Source organism: Eubalaena glacialis, chromosome 1, assembly GCF_028564815.1.
Source record: "Eubalaena glacialis isolate mEubGla1 chromosome 1, mEubGla1.1.hap2.+ XY, whole genome shotgun sequence".
Lineage (NCBI taxonomy): Eukaryota > Metazoa > Chordata > Mammalia > Artiodactyla > Balaenidae > Eubalaena > Eubalaena glacialis.
Window position 1 is genome coordinate 238,133,168 of NC_083716.1, and position 20,627 is coordinate 238,153,794.

The following is a 20,627-nucleotide window of genomic DNA, read 5'->3' on the forward strand; positions in this document are numbered from 1 at the left end:
GTCAAAATTAATTTCTCTACCTGTGTAAAGATAAATACGCTAATTGTCACCTACTCAATAAAGATGTTAGGACAATTGACATCTGGAAAACATTTTCAGATGATATGTGCAGATCCTCATATGAAAATTCTTCACTGCTCCTGAGTACTGTATTCAAATCTCCGTGTTAGTATTTTAGCTACTGCTAAACCAACTCTGCCTCTTTCATAAATTGAAGCACTGATCCTGTGAAATTCATGTCTCTTGTTGGTTAAAATGATTGCTCACAAGTTTAACTGTCAGCACACTGGAAAAACCTCAAAAGGTTTTTCCTTTTGAGGATGCAAAAGTTCCAGGAATATTAAATGCAGGATACTCTTTTTTTTTTTTTTAAATGCAGGATACTCTTAATATTCCACCTGTCTTGTCAGGAAAAAAAAAATAGCACAGCTGTTCAGTAGTTTGAGGAATGAAAGCTAGCTTAATTAATAGCTAGCTAGTTGTAGCTTGGTCTCAGAGAAGGAGCCTAATATTAGTGTGGGACTGTCTTTTTTTTTTTCTTTTTTAAGGTAATAAATACTCTTTATATCTGACCCAGGACACACACATGTAGGCGATATTCATCCTTACTACGTACAGTGCAGTCTGATATTTTCTTATCTGTTTTATTAAAAAAATGCTTATTGCTACCCATCACATTGACTTTATAGTGACCTGCCGCATTTTGAAAACCTCTGGTCTGAGAGAAGCCAGGGCCCTGGTGTGTCTGGAGGTGGGGAGGAACGGAAAGCATCACCACCCCCAAAGCCTGACTGAGGGGTAACTGGGAGGTCCAGGTTGACTGAGGAGAGGAAGAGGTGGGGGGAGAGCAAAAGTGATGTGGCACAGAGCAGCCCTCTGTCCCAGGAAGTGAGTGACACGGTGGTGAGGAGAAACCCAGCTGGGAAGTGCCTCTTCTTCCCAAAATCCACGCTCTCCACTGCCCTGAGCCATCCTCACAGGAGGCCGTTTCCTGTTTGTGGACCTCTCGGGGCCTCCTCGTGGTAGTGAGGCTAAGTCCATACTCCTGATGGCTTCGAAGGCCATCCGCTCAGGCCCCTGCTGACTCCCTGGCCTCAGGCTCCTCTTGTCAAACTTCTTCTGGCCCCTTGGACAGGACCTAGTTGGACCTTGTGGGACTGTTTCTTTTGCCTGGCATGTGCTTCCTCAATACCTGCTCCCCCAATTCTTCTCCCGTAAGCTTCTGGTCTTAGTTTAGATATGATTTGCTCTGGGAAGTGTTCCCTGACTCCCCGGGGCCTCCTGCACTTGGATTAGGAGTGATCCTGTCCCCCCTCATAGCCCCGCGGGTCCATCGTGTTTACCTGTCGTCACAGCCAGGCTGAGTTCTGTGAGGACCAGGCTGGCTTCTGCCTGGGACGAGGCCTTGCACGTGGCAGATGCTCAGTGCTCGTTGCGTCAGTGGATGAATGACATCCTGGGCGTAGACAGATCCAGGCGGCCCTTAGCGTGGGCAGTGGGCGAGGCCAGGGCACGGGCCGTCCCGTGGGGTGCTGACCACGGCCTCGCTTTATCTTTTGAAGGTGATCAGGACGACTGGCTTCATGAAGGGCCTCTACACAGACGCCGAGATGAAGTCCGATAACGTTAAGGTAGGTTTGAGGCGCCGTCCCTGCTCGCCTTCGCGAACAGGGTTTTTGTGAGCGGCGCGCTGTGCTGGCCCCTCGCTCACGGCCGACCTGTGGCCGGCATGCGAGGCCGGCGGCTCTGGGAGTTGCCACGTGCCCTCCCTCACTTCGTGGTCTTTGCGGCAGCCGCCTAGCACGCTAACGTTGTCCTGGAGAAATGGAATGAGTGTTCCAGAGGTTAATGCTAGCCCACCACCTAAAACTAAAAGCTTTACCGAAGATTTTTTTTTGGTGGTGGTTGTTATAAAGAGTCGGGATTTCTAAATTTGACACACATCTAAAAATAGCTTTTTATCTAAACGGGAACTGTGCCTGTTGGACGTACTGAAGATAATGCAAGCTCTTTTTGAAGTATTTTAATATTTGTGTTTTAAATGGAAATCTTTCAGGATAAAGATGCCAAAATTAGCTTCCTTCAGAAGGCCATAGACGTGGTGGTCATGGTCTCCGGAGAGCCACTGTTGGCAAAACCGGCTCGGATCGTGGCCGGGCACGAGCCTGAAAGGACCAACGAGCTGCTCCAGAGGATCGGAAAGTGCTGTCTCAACAAGGTAGCGCCGCCCCCGAGCTGGAAGCTGCCGGCACGGGAGGGATGACCAGACGGGGAGGGCAGGCCACCCAATGGAGCCGGAGGTGTTTAAGGAGGGGGTTTTAACCCTGTGCTTGCAATCTGATCCCACCTCTCCTGGAGCCTCAGAGTTGCAGAAGTAGTTTAAAGCTGTACGGTGAAACAGATAAGGCAGTGCTACGCACAGGGTCTACGAGCTGTCAGTATCACATAGGGACTCCGCAGGCACTTTGCTCGTGGCTGGAGGCTGCGTGCCCGGCCTGCTGAGCCCTGCATTCTTTCTCCTTTTGGGCCTCCTTTCAGGGCAGGTGACTGTTTCCAACTGGGTGGCCGGAGCAGCTGCTTTTCTTCGTCTTGGGGCTTGTGGGACGTCCCTGTTCTCTGCCCGCCTTTCCAGCCTCTTGGGTCTGCTTCCCTCCCTCTTTCCCTCCTCCCCTCCATCCCTCCCTCTCCCCTGGTGGGTGTTTGCAGAGCTGTGCTGCCTTCAAAGAGATCCCGTTTCACTGGTGCGGGGACTGGATTTCCTGGGATCCTCACCATGGGCTAGAATCTTGCCTTCTCTGGCCTCAGAGTCCAGCTGGGGCCGTGGGAGCAGGTCATCCCCAGGGCCTGCCTTCTTTGTGGGATCTGAGTAGCCCCCCGGGGAGCGGAGTTGGACCTTTATCAAGGGCGTGGCTAATAGAGCCCTTCATGGACCTGATGGGCTGGGGGCTAACCTTCCATGTTACCAAGATGGGAAAGGTGGGTTTCAGCTCACACAGCAGCAGTGGGAGATGGGGAGTGGGATCAGACTGGCCCCCGGGGCCTCAGGATAGCCTCGCCCTGGTGTGCTGGGTCCAAGGCATGGAGACGCAGAGGCTGATCTTCCAGAGGCTGGCCTCTGTCCCCCGCCCCCACCCCCAGATCCTTCTCGTTGATCATCTTTCCGGAAAGCAAATCTGACTAGTCTTCCTGCTGAATCCCTTGCCCCCAGCTCCGTGCACCGCTCACGAAGCCCCTCTCCTCTGGTCCTTTTCTCTCATCTCTCACCTTGTGCCTGCACCCCTGAGGTCTCCTGCCCTGGTCTCACTCCCTCGCTTGTGCTGCTGGTTTCTCTGTGCGGAGCTGCTTCCCGGGAGCCGTGTGGGATTGGCTGCTCTTGCTGGAACCCCCATCATGTTCCCCCAGCACACTGACTTTTGCTTGTTGTATTTGGCCGCCTCGCTGGTGTGCAGCGCGTCCTCGGCCCGGGGTCTAGTGCCTGGCGTGTAGCAGTCACTCAGCGCAGGCTTGCGGAAAGCGGGAGTGTGTGGGCCAGTGGGATTCCTGACCCGAGGTGTTCAGAGACTCTGGGGGGCGGTCAGGGATGCTGCAGAAGGGATTTTGGCATTTGATGGGGCTCCAGTTAGATCATTCCTTAGGCCCTTTCGGTGCTGGGCCTCTGTGGCCCCGTGAGAAGTGAAGGGTGTCGTAGCGTCGTGTGGTCAGCTTTGGTGTCCTTGAACAGCACACACGTCCACGCTTGGCAGCGCGGGTGGAAGGGACCCAGGGTTCATTTAGCTTGAGCGGGCTGTGCTGTTAGTGCAGCGGCGCTGGAGGGGGCGGTTAGAGGAGATGCTGTACGTTGTCTGTGATAACGTGCATTTCCTTTTAATACGTTATCCTCTGAAATCCATTAGGAGACAGAGATTCCGTTTAATGAGCCATCTTTGAATGCTGACATTCATGTTTATTAAATGTACTAATTTCATCGCAACCTTGCATTTTATTTCCTCACGTGGGGACAAGCTCTCCAGCGACGATGCGGTGAAGAGAGTGTTAGCCGGAGAGAAGGCGGAAACAAAAGGAAGGTCCTCACTGACGTCGAAACCTCAAGAATTGGATAATAAGAACGTGAGGGTGGAAGCGTCCAGGGTCCCTAAAGATAAAGCGGTGAGTGCAAGTCACGTGCGTCTGAAAATGAAACGATGAGGCTTTTTGTGGTTCAGGTAGACATTTATAAGTGATATTGTTATCCAGCTTTTTTTTTTTTTTTCTAGGATAGAAGAAACTCTGAAATAAACGAGAGAAATACAAGCGGAGGTCGAAAACAGAAAGAGGAATTAAAGGAAGAAAACAAACCAAGAGAAAAGGAAAGGGACAAGGAAAAGGCCAAGGAGAATGACCGAGACAGACACAAAGATCCCGAGAGAGACAAGTACCACGAAGGGGAGAGAGAGCGGGCCAAGAACAGGGCCCGGCCGGAGAGGGACAGGGCCAAGGACGCAGAGCGGGAGAGGGAGCCGAAGAACGAGGGCAGAAAGGAGAAGGAGAAGTGGAAGGACCAGGAGAGAGAGCGCGAGCGAGACAGGGACCGGGACCGGGGCCGGCAGAGGGTGCGGAACGGGGAGCACGGTGGGGACCCCAACAGGGAGAAGAGCCATGAGCGTGATAAGCCGGAGAAGAAGGTAAGTCCTGTTGGAAAACCTCTGCCTTTAACTTGGAAAGGGTTCGTGGTGTTCTCCAAAATGACTTTGGTCTTGGTTGTAGTGTGATTAGGAAACTGGATTTCTTTGTCACCAATTTAAAATTTTGACAGTCGTGGATTCCTAGGAGAACCTTAAAGTGACACTGGGTTTTGCTTCTCCTGTCTGCTGTGTGTGTGTCTGTCTTTGGGCGTTCTCCTGGAGACTGGGGCTCAGTGGGTCCCGTGGCTTTGTGAGCTGCGTATCCAGGCAGCCTCAGAGTGTGTGGTCCCCCGGGGTGTGGGCAGGGCTGCGTTTATTAAGGATTAGGGCTACTTTCTAAGTCTCTGAAGCATTAGCAGATGAGTAAAATGAGACCTCAGTTTACTGAATTTTGTTTAATTAAATTTTCAGGTAAATTTAGGATTTTCCAGAAAATTCTTTTGGTTTCAGACACTGTTTTTTAGATGTGCAGGTTATTTCGGACTCGCTGTAGATAGGGTAAGTCTCCTGGCAGGGCTGGCATTGCAGATGCTGGTTCTTGTGGGGACATCATATAACTGTAAAGTGTCCTGGGCAGGTCCTGGAAATCCTCTGGTCTCCAGCTGCTAGAAAGGAGGAAGCTGAGGTCTGGAAAAGTACAAGGTCTGCTGGGTGAGGCGGCCAGGCGGTGAGGGGCCAGCTTGCTCTTCCCTGCCGAGCCGGCCTTGCATCCCTGGCACCGGGAGGTGAGCGGGCCCCGTGGGACAGACTGTGCGCCAGGCCTGGAAGCTGGTCTGCTCGGTGGTTCTGTTGGCTGTCGGTATGCTACCTGGGACCCTGGGGTCTCCCAGGGACACCCTGGAGTCAAGTAACCCACCACGGCGTATGTGTCATAAAGGCCTGGTTTCCCGTAGGAGTTTTAGAAATAACAAAGACCTTCCCCGTCTTTTGCTTCTTTTTAGAGGTCTAAGAAAAGTCTTTTTCACTGAGCCGGTTTTAGTGTGGTGCTCGAACATTCTAGCGCACTTTACCGTGCACGAGGCAGCCCCTGCCTGGGGCACCTTCTCAGCCCTCCAGGCCTTCAGACCCAGTGTCCCACCCGTGATGTTCACTGAGGTTGCTGGTGGTGTGACTGGTTTTTTAAGTAGAGAGACAGTTCCAAGAGAACTTTTGTAGGTGGATATATGGGACGTATTGGAGCCACGAGCGAGTGATGGTTTTGTTTAACAGTGTGTGAGACCAGGGCGAACCGACTGCGTTCCTGCTCCCAGCTGGCCCTCGTTGGCCGAAGGCAGGTGTTCAGAGACCTGTCGTGGTGATTTTGCTGGACTGGCCCTTCTGTGTCCGTCTGGGGCTCCTTTGTGGAACAGGGCTCTGGGGGCAGGCTGCTCTCTCCCCCAGGAGTGGTGGGACCCCCAGAGAGCCGAGCCTCGAGGCTTCCGGGAGGGCAGCTCTGGGGAAGAGGAGACTCAGCTCTCACGCGGGCCCTGCCGGGCAGTCTGCAGCCTCCGGTCGAATCCCATGACTTAGAAGAGACGATGGTGAGACATTCTCAACCTGTGAAACAGCAGGTGTGAAGGCACTCTGAGAAGTCACGGCTGTGTCCCCGTGTGGCGGGGGAGGATGAGTCTGAGGTCAGAGTGGCCACGTGTGGGTGCTGCCCTCCTCCCATGTCTGCAGGGAACTGAGCACTCTGGGCTGGGGGGGCCCCGGGCACAGAGCCCGGCCCACACAAGAAGCTACTTCGGATACGGTCTGCTACCTTCATAATTAAGTTATGAGGACAGTTAATTGTTGGAGTATTCAACAGGCATCCATTGCTTTTCACGGAGGAAAATCTCAGTGATTGTGTCTCTTCTACTTCTTATGTCGAGATATGTCTTTCTGAGAGTTGATTTAAGTGTGAGATTTTTTAAGGTGTTGATTTAACATGCTTACAGTTTTCACGTCATTTTTGTTTTGAGAGTGCTTTCCTGATGTAGCGTCTGAAGACTTTGCTCAAAAAGAACCGCTGCATTGGGAGGTGAGAGTGGTTCCTTCACAGAAGATAGGAGTGGGGCGACCCCCTCGTTTCCAGATTCCCTGTGTGTCCCTGGAACACCTCCGAGGAGTCCGGCCTGGTGTAGGGACCGCGTGGGCCTGGGAGACACTGCCCCCTACAGTTTCCTGCGAGGCCCCGCCTCTGATGCCCTTGGCCTCCTGGTTGGCCCCTGGTGGGCAGAGATCTTGGATGGGCCTTTGGAGATCCAGGCCACACGGCGACCGCAGGGGGTCGGGGCTGGGATGTGACGTGGTGCTCCCGTGTGAAGGGTTATCTTGTTGTTGGTCAGTGTTAGAGGAAACATCTCGGCGCGTTTTTAGATGTTACAGACTTGAATAATTCTAGAGTTTGAAAAAAAATTTTTTTTTTTATAGTCCTCAAGCTCAGGAGAGATGTCTAAAAAGTCGTCAGATGGATCTTTCAAAGACTCCAAAGCTGAAACAGAGGTAAACTTGAAAACATAATTTTGAGAGACGTAAACCCGTAGCTGTGTTGAAATAGTAGGTGCTGTGTGGTCCTCCCCCCGTCCACGGAGGCACGGGGCGGGGCGTGGCGGAGGCTGACACACAATAGGGCCATATTATTTTGTTGTAAAAGTACCGATTTAAATGGTTTACTGCCTGTAAAGTAGGTGGGGTGTGTTTATCGTCTGCTGCTCTGCGGTGGACTCTTGGTTCTCCTTGTACCTTTATGTGACAAGTATGATGTACGGTGTACGGAGGGGTAGGGCAGTCATTTGGGAGAGGATGGAGGTGGCAGTTCGGAGGAGTCTGGGAGAGGATTAAGACACGAGGCAGACAGGGACCGGAGGGCCGGCTGGAGGGACCCGTCCAAGCTCCGCCTGGCCCGGCGGGACCCCGCAGTGCATTTCCTGTGGGTGAGGTACAGGCCAGGCCGGGCTGTCTTGGGGAGGTTAGACTCACCCCAACTTCATCGTCCAGTTTGCATTTCAGAAAGTGTATCTGGGCAGCCACAGGCAAGATGGACAGGCCTGGAGTGGAGGCTGGGAGGCTAGTTAAGAGGCCCTCATGACAGGTTGAGGGAGGAGTCGGGCCAGGGAACTGAGCCAGCGGTGGGAGGGACGGGATGTGCTGTTTTCTCTGATTTGCGCTCTGTTTAAACACATCGTGTACGTTTTCACTCTCAGAGTCGTTCACAAATGCATTGAAGTAATTAAGCATGTAGCGACAGAAGTCGAGTCCTCGTAAACTCATCTGACGAGACAGTGATTCTCAGTGCACGGCTGACCTTTTTAGGGCTGTACCGAAAAGTGGAATTCTGCATTTAGAGTGAAAGAGCTTTCAGCTTCCTTCTAATTCACACTCTTAGGTCTTAAGTGCCTAGCTGCACTGACGTGGAGTCAGTTCCCCTTTGAACGTGTACGGATGTTGTTGTGTTTCATATTTGTTCTTCCTTGAGCTTGAATAATAAATCTGCTCATGATGTTGCTCTGTGGTGCATCAATTAATTTTTTTTTCATTCTCTTTTCTTTAAGACTGAGATTTCCACTAGAGCATCCAGGTCAGTGACGACAAAGACATCAAAACGGCGATCCAAAAATTCAGTGGAAGGTACTGCAAAATTTATCATACAATGTAGCTGAAAATACTAGATTCTTTTTTTTTTTTAATTTATTTTATCTTTGGCTGCGTTGGGTCTTTGTTGCTGCGCGCAGGCTTTTCTCTGGTTGTGGCGAGCGGGGGCTGCTCTTCTTTGTGGTGTGCAGGCTTCTTATTGCGGTGGTTTCTCTTGTTGTGGAGCACGGGCTCTAGGCGCGCGGGCTTCAGTAGTTGTGGCACGCAGGCTCAGTTGCTCCGCGGCATGTGGGATCCTCCCAGACCAGGGCTCGGGCTCGAACCCATGTCCCCTGCATTGGCAGGCGGATTCTTAACCACTGTGCCACCAGGGAAACGCAATACTAGATTCTTTGCTTTAATCACAACATCTAGTAGGAAAAAGCTTCTGTGACTAGAAAGCAGATTTGCCTTTGGAAGGAATGAACAAAGACTGTGTGAAAATGATGAAGATACATGGCTTTCACACCCACACGCCTGTGCATGCCCTTGCACACGTGTGTGAGCTCACGACACCAAGGGCAGAGTACACCTGCGTGATCTGTGTTCCAATCTAAAAGGTGTGATTGAATGTTAATTTTCCAGAAATATTTATCAGTCATGCGTGTCTCACTGACTCTCCTGAATGGGTAAAGCTGGTTTAGTCCTGATGCAGGATGGACATCAGGAGCATCCTGCCCTTAGACAGGTGATGTTTATGCATTTAAAACATAGCAGAAAATGTCACTGGCAGTCATGCTAAAAGCTGAAGCTGAAGCAAACGGGCCTGGCGTGGGTTTGCCCGAGGATGTGCCTCCTTATGACAGACCAATAAGTAGGGAAAGAATGTCAGTCCAATGCGGGGAAGTACAGTTGGAGGCCGGCAGTGTCGGAGGCTTTCAGTGGAAGCATGAAGTTACTTTGAATGAGCAGTAGTAGGTCCTGAAAAGTCATCCTTTTCCTAAATTGTAAAACTTAAAGAAGTATGGCAAGAATGTAGTAGTTGGAATTTTTCACTGAGAAATTGAACTTAGGTGGTAAGTTCCACTCTTTGACATCGATAAATGCTTTAGTGAACTTTTTTGTGCCAGAAACTTTCTCTCCCTTTTGGGCGATCTCTGTGGGATAGGTTCCCAGGGTATAATTACTGGCACAGAGGGCCATTATGGACATTTTAAGGTTTTAGCTACAGTGGACACTGTCTGTACCCTCTACCCCACACCTTCTCCGGGGATTTGTTTGAAAGGCTTGCTGATTTTGATAGATGGAAAACACTCAGGGTCTGAGTGTTCTTAATTTGCATGAGCTCCCTGTACGTTAAGGACATCTGCCAATTTTTTTTTTTAAGGTATTTATTGTTTTATTTTTTTTATTGGGGTATAGTTGTTTTACAATGCTGTGTTGGTTTCTACTGTACAGGGAAGCGGAGTTCCCTGTGCTAACAGCAGGTTCTTATTAGGTATCTATTTTATACGTATCAGTGTATGTATGTCAATCTCAATCTCCCAATTCATCCCACCATCACCCCCTGCCGATTTTTAAATAAGTATTTGTTTCTTATATTTTTTTTCCACTTTTTAAATTCTAATTATGTTTGGTTTCTGACTTGCCTAGGTGTTTAATTTTTATGCACTGGAAGCTAGCAGTCTTTTTTTTGTAGTTTGTCCAGAGATTTGAGAGGTGAAGGTTTGTGTTTTGTCATACGTTTTAATATTTAATCTTTTTGGTTATCTCTTAATTTTAATTCATGGTGTAAAATGAGGCTCTGAATTTATTTTTTCATAATAACTCATCAGGTGTTCCAGGGTCACTTACTAAATAATTGTTCCCTTCCCTCCTGCTCTGTGATCTCCCCACATGCCTTTTGGAGTCTGGAGTCTGGTGTTTCTGTTTTTGTTTTTTCTCTACTGTTTTCTGTTTCACTACTAGTTCCCTATCATTTTTCTTTTCAAAGAAGTTTTAAGCCCCTTTATTTGCTATTCTTCCAGATGTATTTTATAATCAGTTCATGAGTCAAAGAATCCCACCTCCCACAAAACAAATGGATCAGGATGTAATTGGACTTGGGTGAAACTCAGGCTTTCGTTATGCTGGGAAGATTGGACACCTCTACTTTCAAGTTAGACAGGGGTCTCCTCCTCTACCGAGACGTGTGTTGGGTGCTTGGGTGTGTCTGTCAGTCAGGGATTGCTCGAGTGTTTGTTTTGTTTTCAGTTTTTTTGGAAATGGTATCTTTCTTCCCCTCATTAATTTTTAGTGATCATTGTTGGAATATAGAAGCTTTATTGATTTTTGTAAATGTATCTTAAATCTAGCTTGTATTGGATCTTAACCCATAATTGTTCCATTGATGTTTTGATTTTCTAAGCTGATGGTCGTATCATCTGCTTTTCTTTTTTAATAACTCAGGATGTTTGCATCTGAGTTAACCGGTAAGCTTGTGCTGTAGGGTTCCTTTTATTTGATCTTTAAGAGACTTGGTTATCAGAGAGTTGCCAGCTTTATGACATTAAGGTTTACTGAGCCGTCGACAAATTGGTGAACTCTTTCTTCCCTGCCTGCTAGTCGGGCACTGACCTCACCCCGGGTCCTTGCCCAGCAAAGCTGGCACTGCGCCCTATCCTGCTGCCTCGCTTTAGCGGGTAGCATTAGGGGAAGGGTCCAGCACCCAGGAGGTGTGCGAGACACAGGCCCTCTGTGCTCCCGCCGAGGAGAGAAGCCTTGCCTTTACTAGAGAGGGAGGGCATCACGTTTGTTAGACATACTTAGAACCTTAAGGCCATACTAGAATCTCTATAGCATCCAAAAAACATTCTGCATAAGAATATGATAATTTTTGCTTATTCTTAACTAGTGGAGACTACAGAGCAAGTCACTTTGAGTTAGTGGGTGCATTTTAATTTCATTTGTTCGATAAATATGCAGCATCACAAATTAAGTTTAATACGTATTTTCATTGTGCAATTTCATGTTAGGAAGAAGGGATTCTAGAACCAGTGAAAATAGTCTCTCCCCTGAAAAAGAACGTAACTCTTCCAGCGGTAAAGCTAAGAAGGAACACACCGGGAAGCAGCTCGGTAAGACTGAGTGAACCCCAGGGAGGCTGCGAGTGAGGGTTTGCGACTCAAAACCTTTAGCCGCCTGATCCCTTGCTTCCGTCTGGTCATTAAACAGACGGAGCCCTGTGGGTGGTGCAGAGGAGATGCGCCCTGTCTGACGCGGGCCCGGGTGCCAGAGCACGGTTCTCGGCCCCACGTGGAGCAGGGGCAGGGGGCCGGCGGGCCTCCTTGTCTGAGCCGCAGGGCTGCCCCCGCCGTGCACGGATTCCCGTCCGTGACTCCGTCACTGGCCGAAATCGTCCATGTGAGCCTTCCTTTCTTACTTCTGCAAATATCTGTGGAGTACCTGCCCGCGTGGAGAGTACGATCTAGAAGGAGAAGACAGATAATAAAGAGAACTCAGGATGTATACATTCGTGTTCGTTAGCCATGAGTCTTTTGAAGGGAGATGAAGCCGAGAGAGGTGGAGGGGGGGCGTAGGCAGGGAGGGCCCCTGAGGAGGGGGTGTCTGGACAGAGTCCACTAGCGTCACAGAGCACATGACCTGTGGGTGTCCAGGAATGGCCAGAGGCGCTGAGCTGGGGACAGGCCTGCCTGTTTGAGTGACTGGAAGCCGGGTGGTGAGGCTGGAGCAGAGAGAGGGCAAGTGCCAGGAGAAGGGGCTCGTGAGCGGGCAGGCTAGGGACATGGTAGAATAGGTGGGAGCGAGGTCCCGGGGGTGCCCAGCAGGACAGAGACAGGCTCTGGCTTAGGTTTGAGAAGCACCCCCGTTAAAACTGCAGGGGCGGGAATGAAGGCCGGAGAGCAGTTAGGTGGTGCTGTGGCATCCAGGTGAGGGGCCGTGACGGCTGGGGCCCAAGGGTCACTGCTGCGGAGATCGGGGGGTGGGGTGGGGTAGGCTGCCCTCACGGAAGGGACGACAGGCGCGCCGATGGACTGCACGGCGCCTGTTAGAGAGGAATCCCAGGTGGGGTCAGTCGGGAGGTGTCCGGCACCTCCGCGGTGTCATTTACTGAAGTGGGGAAGGCTTTGGGAGAAGCTGGTTGGCGGATCGGTTCTAGAGGCCTTAAGTTCAAGATGCCTGTGCTGAAACAAGCAGGTGGAGGTGTTGGGACAGCAGGCGGGTGTGTGGGCCTGGCGTTCAGGGGGAGAGCTGGAGAAGCTGACGTTGAAATGAAGAACTTGGGGGTTCCCAGATTAGCGTGCGGGCCTTCATGCAGTAATGGACTCCGGGGAGCGTGGAGCCCAGGATTCGAGGGTCGGAGAGGAGGAGACGGCCCTGGCAGAGGAGACAGAGGCCAGCAAGTTGGGGGGGTTGGAGAACCGGCGCCCTGAAAGCCAGGGGGTTCCGGGAGAGGGAGGGGCTTATCCAGCGCTTCTGAGACGGGTCCCGTGGAGGCTGAGAGTTGACCGTTGAGTTGATGGGACAGTTAGTTGGTGACCTTGGCATAAAGCCTTGTAAATCCCAACCAAAGCAACCAAACGCAAAAACCTTTGCAATAGTTTAATCTGTTGTTAACTGTTTTATGTCAGGAAGAAAGGAGGATGATATTTCAGCTAAAATTTTAGACCCCATAGTGTCTGGATTAAATAATGAACCAGATCAGGAAACTACAACTTCAGAAATAGGTAAGAAAAATATATTCTTTAGTTTAAATTCCTCACCACTTTGGTATGAAATACTTACATCTCAGTGTGGTTATCATTATTTTTTATTTTTCTAACCACTTTAATGTTCATCAGATTTTTTTTTCCCACAGTGTATCGAAGAACAGAAATGACTTGACAGTCTGTTTGCTTTAATTTGCTAAGTTTTATGATAAAGAAGACTAACTCAGCTTTAAGTTAACCTTTACATGCTTCATTATGTGTAACATCTTTGCATCTAAGTCAAAATGCTTTCTTTATCTTACTCCTGGAATTTAAAAAAATGTTGTGGATAGTTAGAGAAATTATCTTTCAATTCTCCGGCGTGCTCTGCTGTGTTGTGTTGAGAAAATGCTCCACAAGAAATATTTTAAAGTGCTTGCTCGGCGCGGCTGGGGAAAGTGTCCCAGTGGCTCCCCTTTTACACTCGAGGCTGGCGTGTGTGCACCTCCTTACCCTGCTGATACCGTGTGATTAGATGCACGGATCTGGAATTTCGGTGGGGTGATCCAAGACCGTAACTGTATGTAGTCTTCTGTGATGTTTAACTACATTCTTCAGAAATATGGCAATTCTTGAGTGACATTTGAGGGGGAAAATAGTGTAAATCTTGCCCCCAGGGAAAGATAAAAATTTGTCTAGGCTGAACTTGCCTCGGATCTATCTGGTGTTTTAACATTCTGTAACTGTAGCTAGGATAACAATAAGCCCATCTTTCCGTACTCGCGTTCTCCCTTTACTAGTTTTTGCTTTTCTAAGATGGTTGTGTCTGCAAGCCGTCCGCTCCGTCGCGGGCTCAGCAGTGATGGTCTGTGGTTATTCTATTCCAAGCAGGTCAGCTCTGTGTGGCTTATCTGGGTCTTGAGCAGTGTGGGAGGACCGAATGACCTAAATTGGGACAGAATGAGTTCTTACGGATGAAAATGCTTTTCTCAGTGGCCACGCACGTTGCAATTCAGCTGCGTCTTGTGATGGTTTATTTCATTTCCGCGGGAGCTTTTCTCAGCCACAGGCGGGTCCTGTGGGGGGCAGCACGGGGCAGTCCTGGCACTGCAGGAGAGGGGAGTGGGCGGCGCGAAGCTTGAGGGAGGGCTTGCCCTGCGCAGGCCCTGGGTGGCCCTGGTGGGCACACCTCGCATCCAAACCCAAACCTGCGTACCTGCTGGCCTGGAACGAGCCGCACAGGTGTGCTCTCTGAGCCAGTGCCTCCTCGTGGGTACATGGGTGTGAGAAGACCTGCCTTGAGGGTGAACGAGGTGATGTTCGTGAAGTGGCCGGCTTGTCACAGACGTGTCGTACACCATTGCTTTAGTACCGATCACGTTATATATAAAGTTTACCGAGAGCCCCGAGTCAGGGTGAGTCAGCGGTGTTCTGAGATGGTATGATGGATTTAAAATAAATTGGGGTAGTTCTTTAGACGTATGTTAGACTTTATGGATCTTTACAGATCTTTATCTGCATGTGTGAAAATAATAAAAGCTCGGTGTTTAAGAAGCACAGAACATTGCAGCAGGCGATTCTCAGTTGAGTGCTTTGCGGAGATTAGAAGGAAGCCTGGTGCCACCTGGTGGCCGCCAGCAGAGTCCTGTGCGCTCCCTGTCCCTGGGTGGTCCTGGTGAGCCTCCCTCCCCGCAGACCCTTCCTCACTGCACACACCCCGGGTCCCTGTCATCACAGATGTCGTCCTGCACTGGCAGTCATTTTACTTCCGGAATTCAGGGTTTGCCAGCAGTTGTTAGGGCTCCTTAAGTTCCCAGACTGATTGTGGCTTCCAGATCCAGGCCACTGGGTCTGTCCTCCCGGTCCCCTTCCTCTCCTGGCCAGCGCTTCAAACCAGCGCTTGGCCGTGTCGTGCTGACTGCTCCAGGGCCTGGCCGGCCTACGTTATTACCATTGGGGTGCCCGGGAGAATGGGTGGGCTTGGTGGTTCTCGTTTGCCTTTGCAGGTGGATTGAAGAATCCAACAAGGAATTTATCCATTTCTTTTCAAAACATGAATGTCTCCTTCCCCTGCTCACATTGTCATGCAGGCTGTCTGAGGAGACTCGCTCCTTCTACAGCTGTTTGATCGTCTTATGTTTTCCCGGAACCTTACACCATCGATGTCTTCATTTTGCTTGGGTTCGCTCATTTCATTTTGTTTTATTGTTTAGACGTTTTCATTATGAAAAATACAGAAAATACATAGAAAGAATAGAATGATTCGCACCCATGTACCTCTCACGTATATTCAGTAGTCCTAACATTCTGACATACTTGCTTCATCTATAGTGACATAGTTTTATGAAATATTTCAGAGTATTTAAAAAATATTTTAATACTTTTATCTCTAAATAATTCCATTTAAATACTTCAGCATACACCTCAAAAAAAAAAAAAATGTTCCTACATAGTCGTAAAATTATTGTTGCACCCAACAGGCTTGTCATTCCCCAAGAGCTTCTAAAACCCAGTCTGCATTCTTATTGTCTCAACGATGTTATTTTTTTAAAAACCAGGATCTAGAACACACTGTATGTTTTTTATTATTCTTTTTGTCTCTTTAACCTCTTTGAATCTGGAATAGCCTCCCTTCCCCCACCTTTCGTTCCAGAACATTGACTTTCTGGAGAGGTAAGGTTGCTTGTCCTGTACAGCGTTCCCTCCTCTGTGTTTGTCTGATTGCTTCCTTGTGGTGTCATTTAACTTATGGCCCCCCCGCCCCCCCCCCCCCGTATTTCTGTTAGATCTAAAGGCCTGATCAGATTTGGGTTGAAGAGATTGCTTCACCCTCACCCCTACGTAGGTGATGCTGTGCCCTTTACCTTATGTCCTGTCAGGGTGCACTTAATGTCTCTGCATCCCATGATATGATGCTAAGGCTGGTCACTGGGCCAGGCAGATCCGCCCATTTTAAACCCTGGTTATTTGCATTTGCCCTCAGATGTAGTCAGCACCTCTGTGCAGCTGAACTTTGCACAGAGGCCTGGCAGAACGGCAAGCTGCTTGTGCAGTGCTGTGGGCTCTGCGCTGCTTGGTGAGTTTCAGGGAGAGTGACTGGTGCTGACACCGTGGCCCCAGCCGGTGCCCCCAGCTTTGCGCAGGTGATCTTCTTGGGGTGAGAACCCCCTCAAGGTGCGGCACTCTGCCCACGTCCTTACCTGCGGGGCTCAGTAATTGCTGCTAACTCAGACAGCAGATTGTACTAATGCACTGATTTTTTTTTTTTTTTTTTTTTTGCCAATTCATAGTAATTTTAATTTCTTATGGGTGCGTTATTTTTTTAAAAGCTGTTGCTTGGCAAGCTGGTTAACCTGCCCTCTGATTAAGAATCGATTGTAGTATTATTAGTGAATGATAGTCTGTTTTTATGTTCTTTTTGTTTGTGTGAATTTGGGGTTTAGTAAACCTTACTTAAGAATACCACTAGAAACGTTAAAACAACCATCATAGGTCTCTCAAAAAAGTAAAGAAAGAAAGAGCTTTGAGGAGATAAAATTGTGCAAAGTGTCATTGGTCTCCTCAAGCTATGGACAGAAATAATGCATTTGTAATTTACTTACTGTGCTGGTGGGTTTTGTACAATATAGAAATATTTGATACTTTCAAATAACATATGCCAACTTAAAGTTATTGGGGTGTTTTCTTCTAAAATTGATAATCTACAGCTGCCTAGCGTATACTTATTTTTAGATTTGTTTGTTTTAGAACTTAACGGTATTTCTTGTTGGTCCTATGAGATATCATAAATAATTAACTATAGACTTGAATCAGACTGTTTAAGTCAGCATCGTTTTTGCAGATCAAAAAAAAAATTTCCTCAGAAAATTATATGTTGTCTATTTTATGTAGTTCCACTACATAAAATCAAGCAGTTCTTTGATAGTTAGTGACAGTTTAATTCTGACATAAACTATTTCTTTGAGTACTTTTAAGAAATTATAAGATCGTGTTTCAGGAAAGGAAACATTTTTCTAATTTTATTTTTGTCTCCTGATCCATTTTAGAGAGTGTGTGGGAGGGTCCTTTAGTAACGGGTCAGGTTTCCTCCCTGGGTCCTGCCACAATTCAAAATCTGTTTCCCCAGCACCGCTCCTTTTGTTTTTACTAGGAAAATTGTTTTATTTCTCAGGTATTTGGTGTTTTTTTCTATTTTTATAAACATTCGCACATCAGTCAGTAATCAGGAGGCAAGTATTTGGGAGCTTTTGACATGTCTAGGGCTGTGCACGAGGCCAGAAATATTTTTCCTTTTCCTCCTGCTTTCCTGAAGTTGCAACCTATTTGCAGCTTGTGACTCCCAGGCCTGGCTGTCGTGGGGAGATGAGGGGAGACTGGGAGTGTCGGGTGGTCCTGGAAATGGGGGGCCAGGTGCTTTGGCTGTGGGAGCCCAGGCCTCTGCCTGGGCCACGTGGGCGGGGTCTGCTCACGTCTGGGTGCCCCTTCCCGCTCTCCTGATCCCAGAGCCAGGCCTGGGAGGAGTGTTCTAGGTGCGTTTTCTAGAAGCTGCCCTGGGTCATCCTTGGGAAGCTTGCGGTGGGGAAGCATAGATAAGTAAGGTGCCGCTGATGACCAGTTCCCTCTTAATAACACATTTAACTGTCTTACATCAGGAACAAAGGAAGCTAATACTAACTCAGCTAGTGTTTCTGATGCGAATTCATCTAGTCTGCAGCGAGAAAGTGCTGAGCCAGAACCAGCAGTAAAGCAGAAAGGTGAGAAGGGGGCCCCTTGTCAACTACTCCTGTCCCGTGAGGGAGACCCAGCACCCCAGATGTGGCGCTGCTTGTGTGGACGCCTCTCATCCCAAGGCCATGGCTGCAACCACAGGTTCCCTGGGTCTTTGACCCCCCCAGAGAGTCCAGTCCCTTGTTCTCCACACCATCAGGACTGAACATGGCAAATGGCTCACTTTTGCCTTTTTACAGAAACTAGAAAGCATGTTCTAGTCACTGCCTAATGGCAGCAGACTCTCCTGTGTCCCCAGTGTTCCTTCTGAGATACTGTGGCAGAGCCCGGAGTGTCGGGACGACAGGGACAAGCCTCAGTTGCTGCTGGGGGTCCCAGAGGCCGAGCTGCATCCCCCAGGTTTCAGGTCCAAAGAGGACTTTTAAGCAGCTCAGAGCGCTGTCACGACTGTGACTTTTCTGTCTGATGTTCTCTGAGTGTCTTAAGTCTACCCCAGTGGGGTTCTGCTTTTGGCATAATTTTTCTCAGCAGTAAAAAAAAAGTCGTGGTAAAGTCCACGTTCAGCATTTGCTTTTTAAGGCCCTGGAGCTCCTTCGAGCATGGAGGGGTGCACGTGCCCCCTGGCACGTGAGTCGTGCCCCAGTGCCGGGCCTGGTGCAGGGTGTTGGGACCGGGGCAGCAGGGGCACAGCCAGGTGAGGGCCGACGTTTGTCAATTTGTTCCAGTAGAAAATGTTGGTTGAAGGCCTATACTGTGTGCTAGGCCCTAAGGCAGTGAGTGCATGAGTGGGCAGAAGCCAGTAGGTGCCCTAAGGGGTGCTGGGGGTGGTCTGGGGGGAGGGACTCTGCACCCTCTGTGGGAGGGTCAGGGAGAGCCTTTGGGCAGGGGCAGGGGTGAGAGCTGGGGCCAGTGGCCACGTCAGGGAGCTTCGCAGCAGGAAGCCGATGGCATTTTTACGATGAGTGGCTGAGCCCTACTCAGATGGCCTCCACGTGGGCAGCGCAGCGCATGGTCCAGAGGCGAGAGCGGCCTGGGCTGTGGCGTGGCGGGGAGGGGGGAGCGGCCGAGTCTCGAGACGCGCAGACACCTGAGGGCAGGCTCCCCGAGCTCGGGGGGGCGGGGGGGGAGGGGGGGGCGCGGCCGGCTGTGAGGGTGCGCTCACCTGGGATGAGGGACGAGGGGGACAGAGCGCCTGCACGGGCCGCCTCGGCCCCGGAATCTGGGGAGGAGGTGGAGCCGCAGAGGACCTGGGCATCCGCGAGAACGGGGCGCCCAGGGGCCGGGCCGATCTGTGGGCGGGGCTGCCGTGTGCTCTCACCAGCTGGGCATCAGCTCGTGACTCAGCCACCTTTCCGGGACCCACGGCCTGTCCCCGGCGACGCCGAGGGCATGGGCTTTGAAGAGAGTCTGGGGGTGTGGTGTCGGGGCCCCGGTGGCCCAGCGGCTCTCACGCTGGTCTCTTTCTCGCGCACCAGGCGACAGGGCAGCGAGGAGGGTGGCTGTGGCCACTGTGCGTCCTCCCGGGCAGCCCCCGTCACCCCGTCTTCCAGAGGCTCCGTCTGGAGCCACGCTCCCCAGGCCTGTCCTCGCCTTGTCCCTCTGTGGGGAGGGACCTCCGGGAGGCTCTGTGTCCCACGCAGATGGGGTCCTGGAGGGCTCCCGGGTCCCCCCGATGCCCTAAGTGGGGGCCCCCCACCCCTAGAGCTGCCCTCTTTGGGGCAGCGTTTCTGTGGCTCTGATCACGGCGTCCACAGGCCACCCAAAGCGCTTGAGGTCCCCCCGCTGGCGCACAGCTCCGGGGTCTGAGGGGCGCTTGTCTGTCGCGTCTGTGTGTCCTGAGGGTAAGTTGGGCCCATCCCCGGGGGGCGTTTGTCCAGGCCCTCACCTGAATCTAGGGAGTTTTGGGCCTTCTGCACACGCGTTCATGCATTTTAGGAGTGTAACACAGAGACCTTCCTGGGTCCAGCCACCCCTGCAATGCTTCACTCGTTGACTGTGGCCGCGTCGGTCACATTTGTCCCCATAAAGCAGCACTTGAAGAGAAAGGGTCCTGGGGGAAGAGTGCCAGGGCAGGCCCGTGTGGGGCAGAGACACTTTCTTCTTATTTAGGAGCCGATGGAGAAACACTCGCTGCTGAGTTATGTAAGACGGGCTCTTGTTTGCTTCCATCCAGAGCCTTGAAAATGCCCCAAGGTGTGTTCGCCAGTTCACCCCTGGCTCGTCCCACACACATGGAGTCAGTCCGTCCGTGGCTTCGAGGCTCTGTCACCTTCTCCCTCTTCTGTTTCTTTCATTCATCTCTTTGATGGATACACTTTCTTCTCATCGCTGCTTCCTGTTTTCATGTAATAACATGTTCTGATTCATAGTTTTGTTTGTTCTTTGTCTTTCTCTCTTTGAAAATAAAGCAGTGGCAGTAGGAAACTAGAAAAAAGTCTATGAGGAAATGACCATTTTTTTCCCCAGTAGACATCCAAAATTATTAATTATGTATTTTTCTCTAATCCTGTTCTGCTCATTTAATATACTGAGGTTTCCTAACACAGAAGTTGATTTTCTGATGCACTTTTTTTTTTTTTTTTTTTTTTTAGGTGATTCTCCTAGTGATGCAGGTAAGGAATAGCCTTAAGTAAATCTGCTTGGTATAAATTGTGTACGTGTGTATAGTTATTAACGTGTACTCTCAGATTTATGTTTTACAAATTGTATTAGTGAAAGTAACTTAAGGAAACATAACTACACCAAGTTAAGATTTAATTTTCATATTTTATGAAAATATGTTTCAAAAGAATACATTTCAGAATTTCTTCCTGAGTGTAAACTGTATTTCCAATAATCAAATTCTGATTTTACTATTTTCTAATGTATAAAGTCCTTTTACTTTAAATAGTAAGAGTAAATTTAATTGTCTTAATATTGTAGTTTGGGTTTATTATTTACTGATTAAATATTTATCACAATGAACAAAACTTTATTCAGGTTATAAAAATAATATGGTACAGAGCCAAAGTAAAAA

General features: G+C 49.7%; 1 protein-coding gene across 5 annotated transcripts in view; it reads left to right on the forward strand.

The window, feature by feature from the left end:
- Nucleotides 1-20,627, forward strand: part of TRAF3IP1 (TRAF3 interacting protein 1) — a 65,619-nt gene that overhangs the window by 1,847 nt on the left and 43,145 nt on the right. For 2 of the 5 annotated variants that reach the window (XM_061206349.1, XM_061206356.1), the window contains exons 2-9: nucleotides 1,563-1,631; nucleotides 2,057-2,218; nucleotides 4,003-4,146; nucleotides 4,254-4,661; nucleotides 7,056-7,127; nucleotides 8,177-8,252; nucleotides 17,536-17,637; nucleotides 20,203-20,223. In XM_061206349.1, coding sequence (XP_061062332.1) covers nucleotides 1,563-1,631; nucleotides 2,057-2,218; nucleotides 4,003-4,146; nucleotides 4,254-4,661; nucleotides 7,056-7,127; nucleotides 8,177-8,252; nucleotides 17,536-17,637; nucleotides 20,203-20,223 — 1,054 coding nt within the window. Of the gene's footprint in view, nucleotides 1-1,562; nucleotides 1,632-2,056; nucleotides 2,219-4,002; nucleotides 4,147-4,253; nucleotides 4,662-7,055; nucleotides 7,128-8,176; nucleotides 8,253-11,209; nucleotides 11,312-12,826; nucleotides 12,923-17,535; nucleotides 17,638-20,202; nucleotides 20,224-20,627 lie in introns of all 5 variants that reach the window. The other 3 variants (XM_061206372.1, XM_061206339.1, XM_061206365.1) reach the window with 3 other exon arrangements.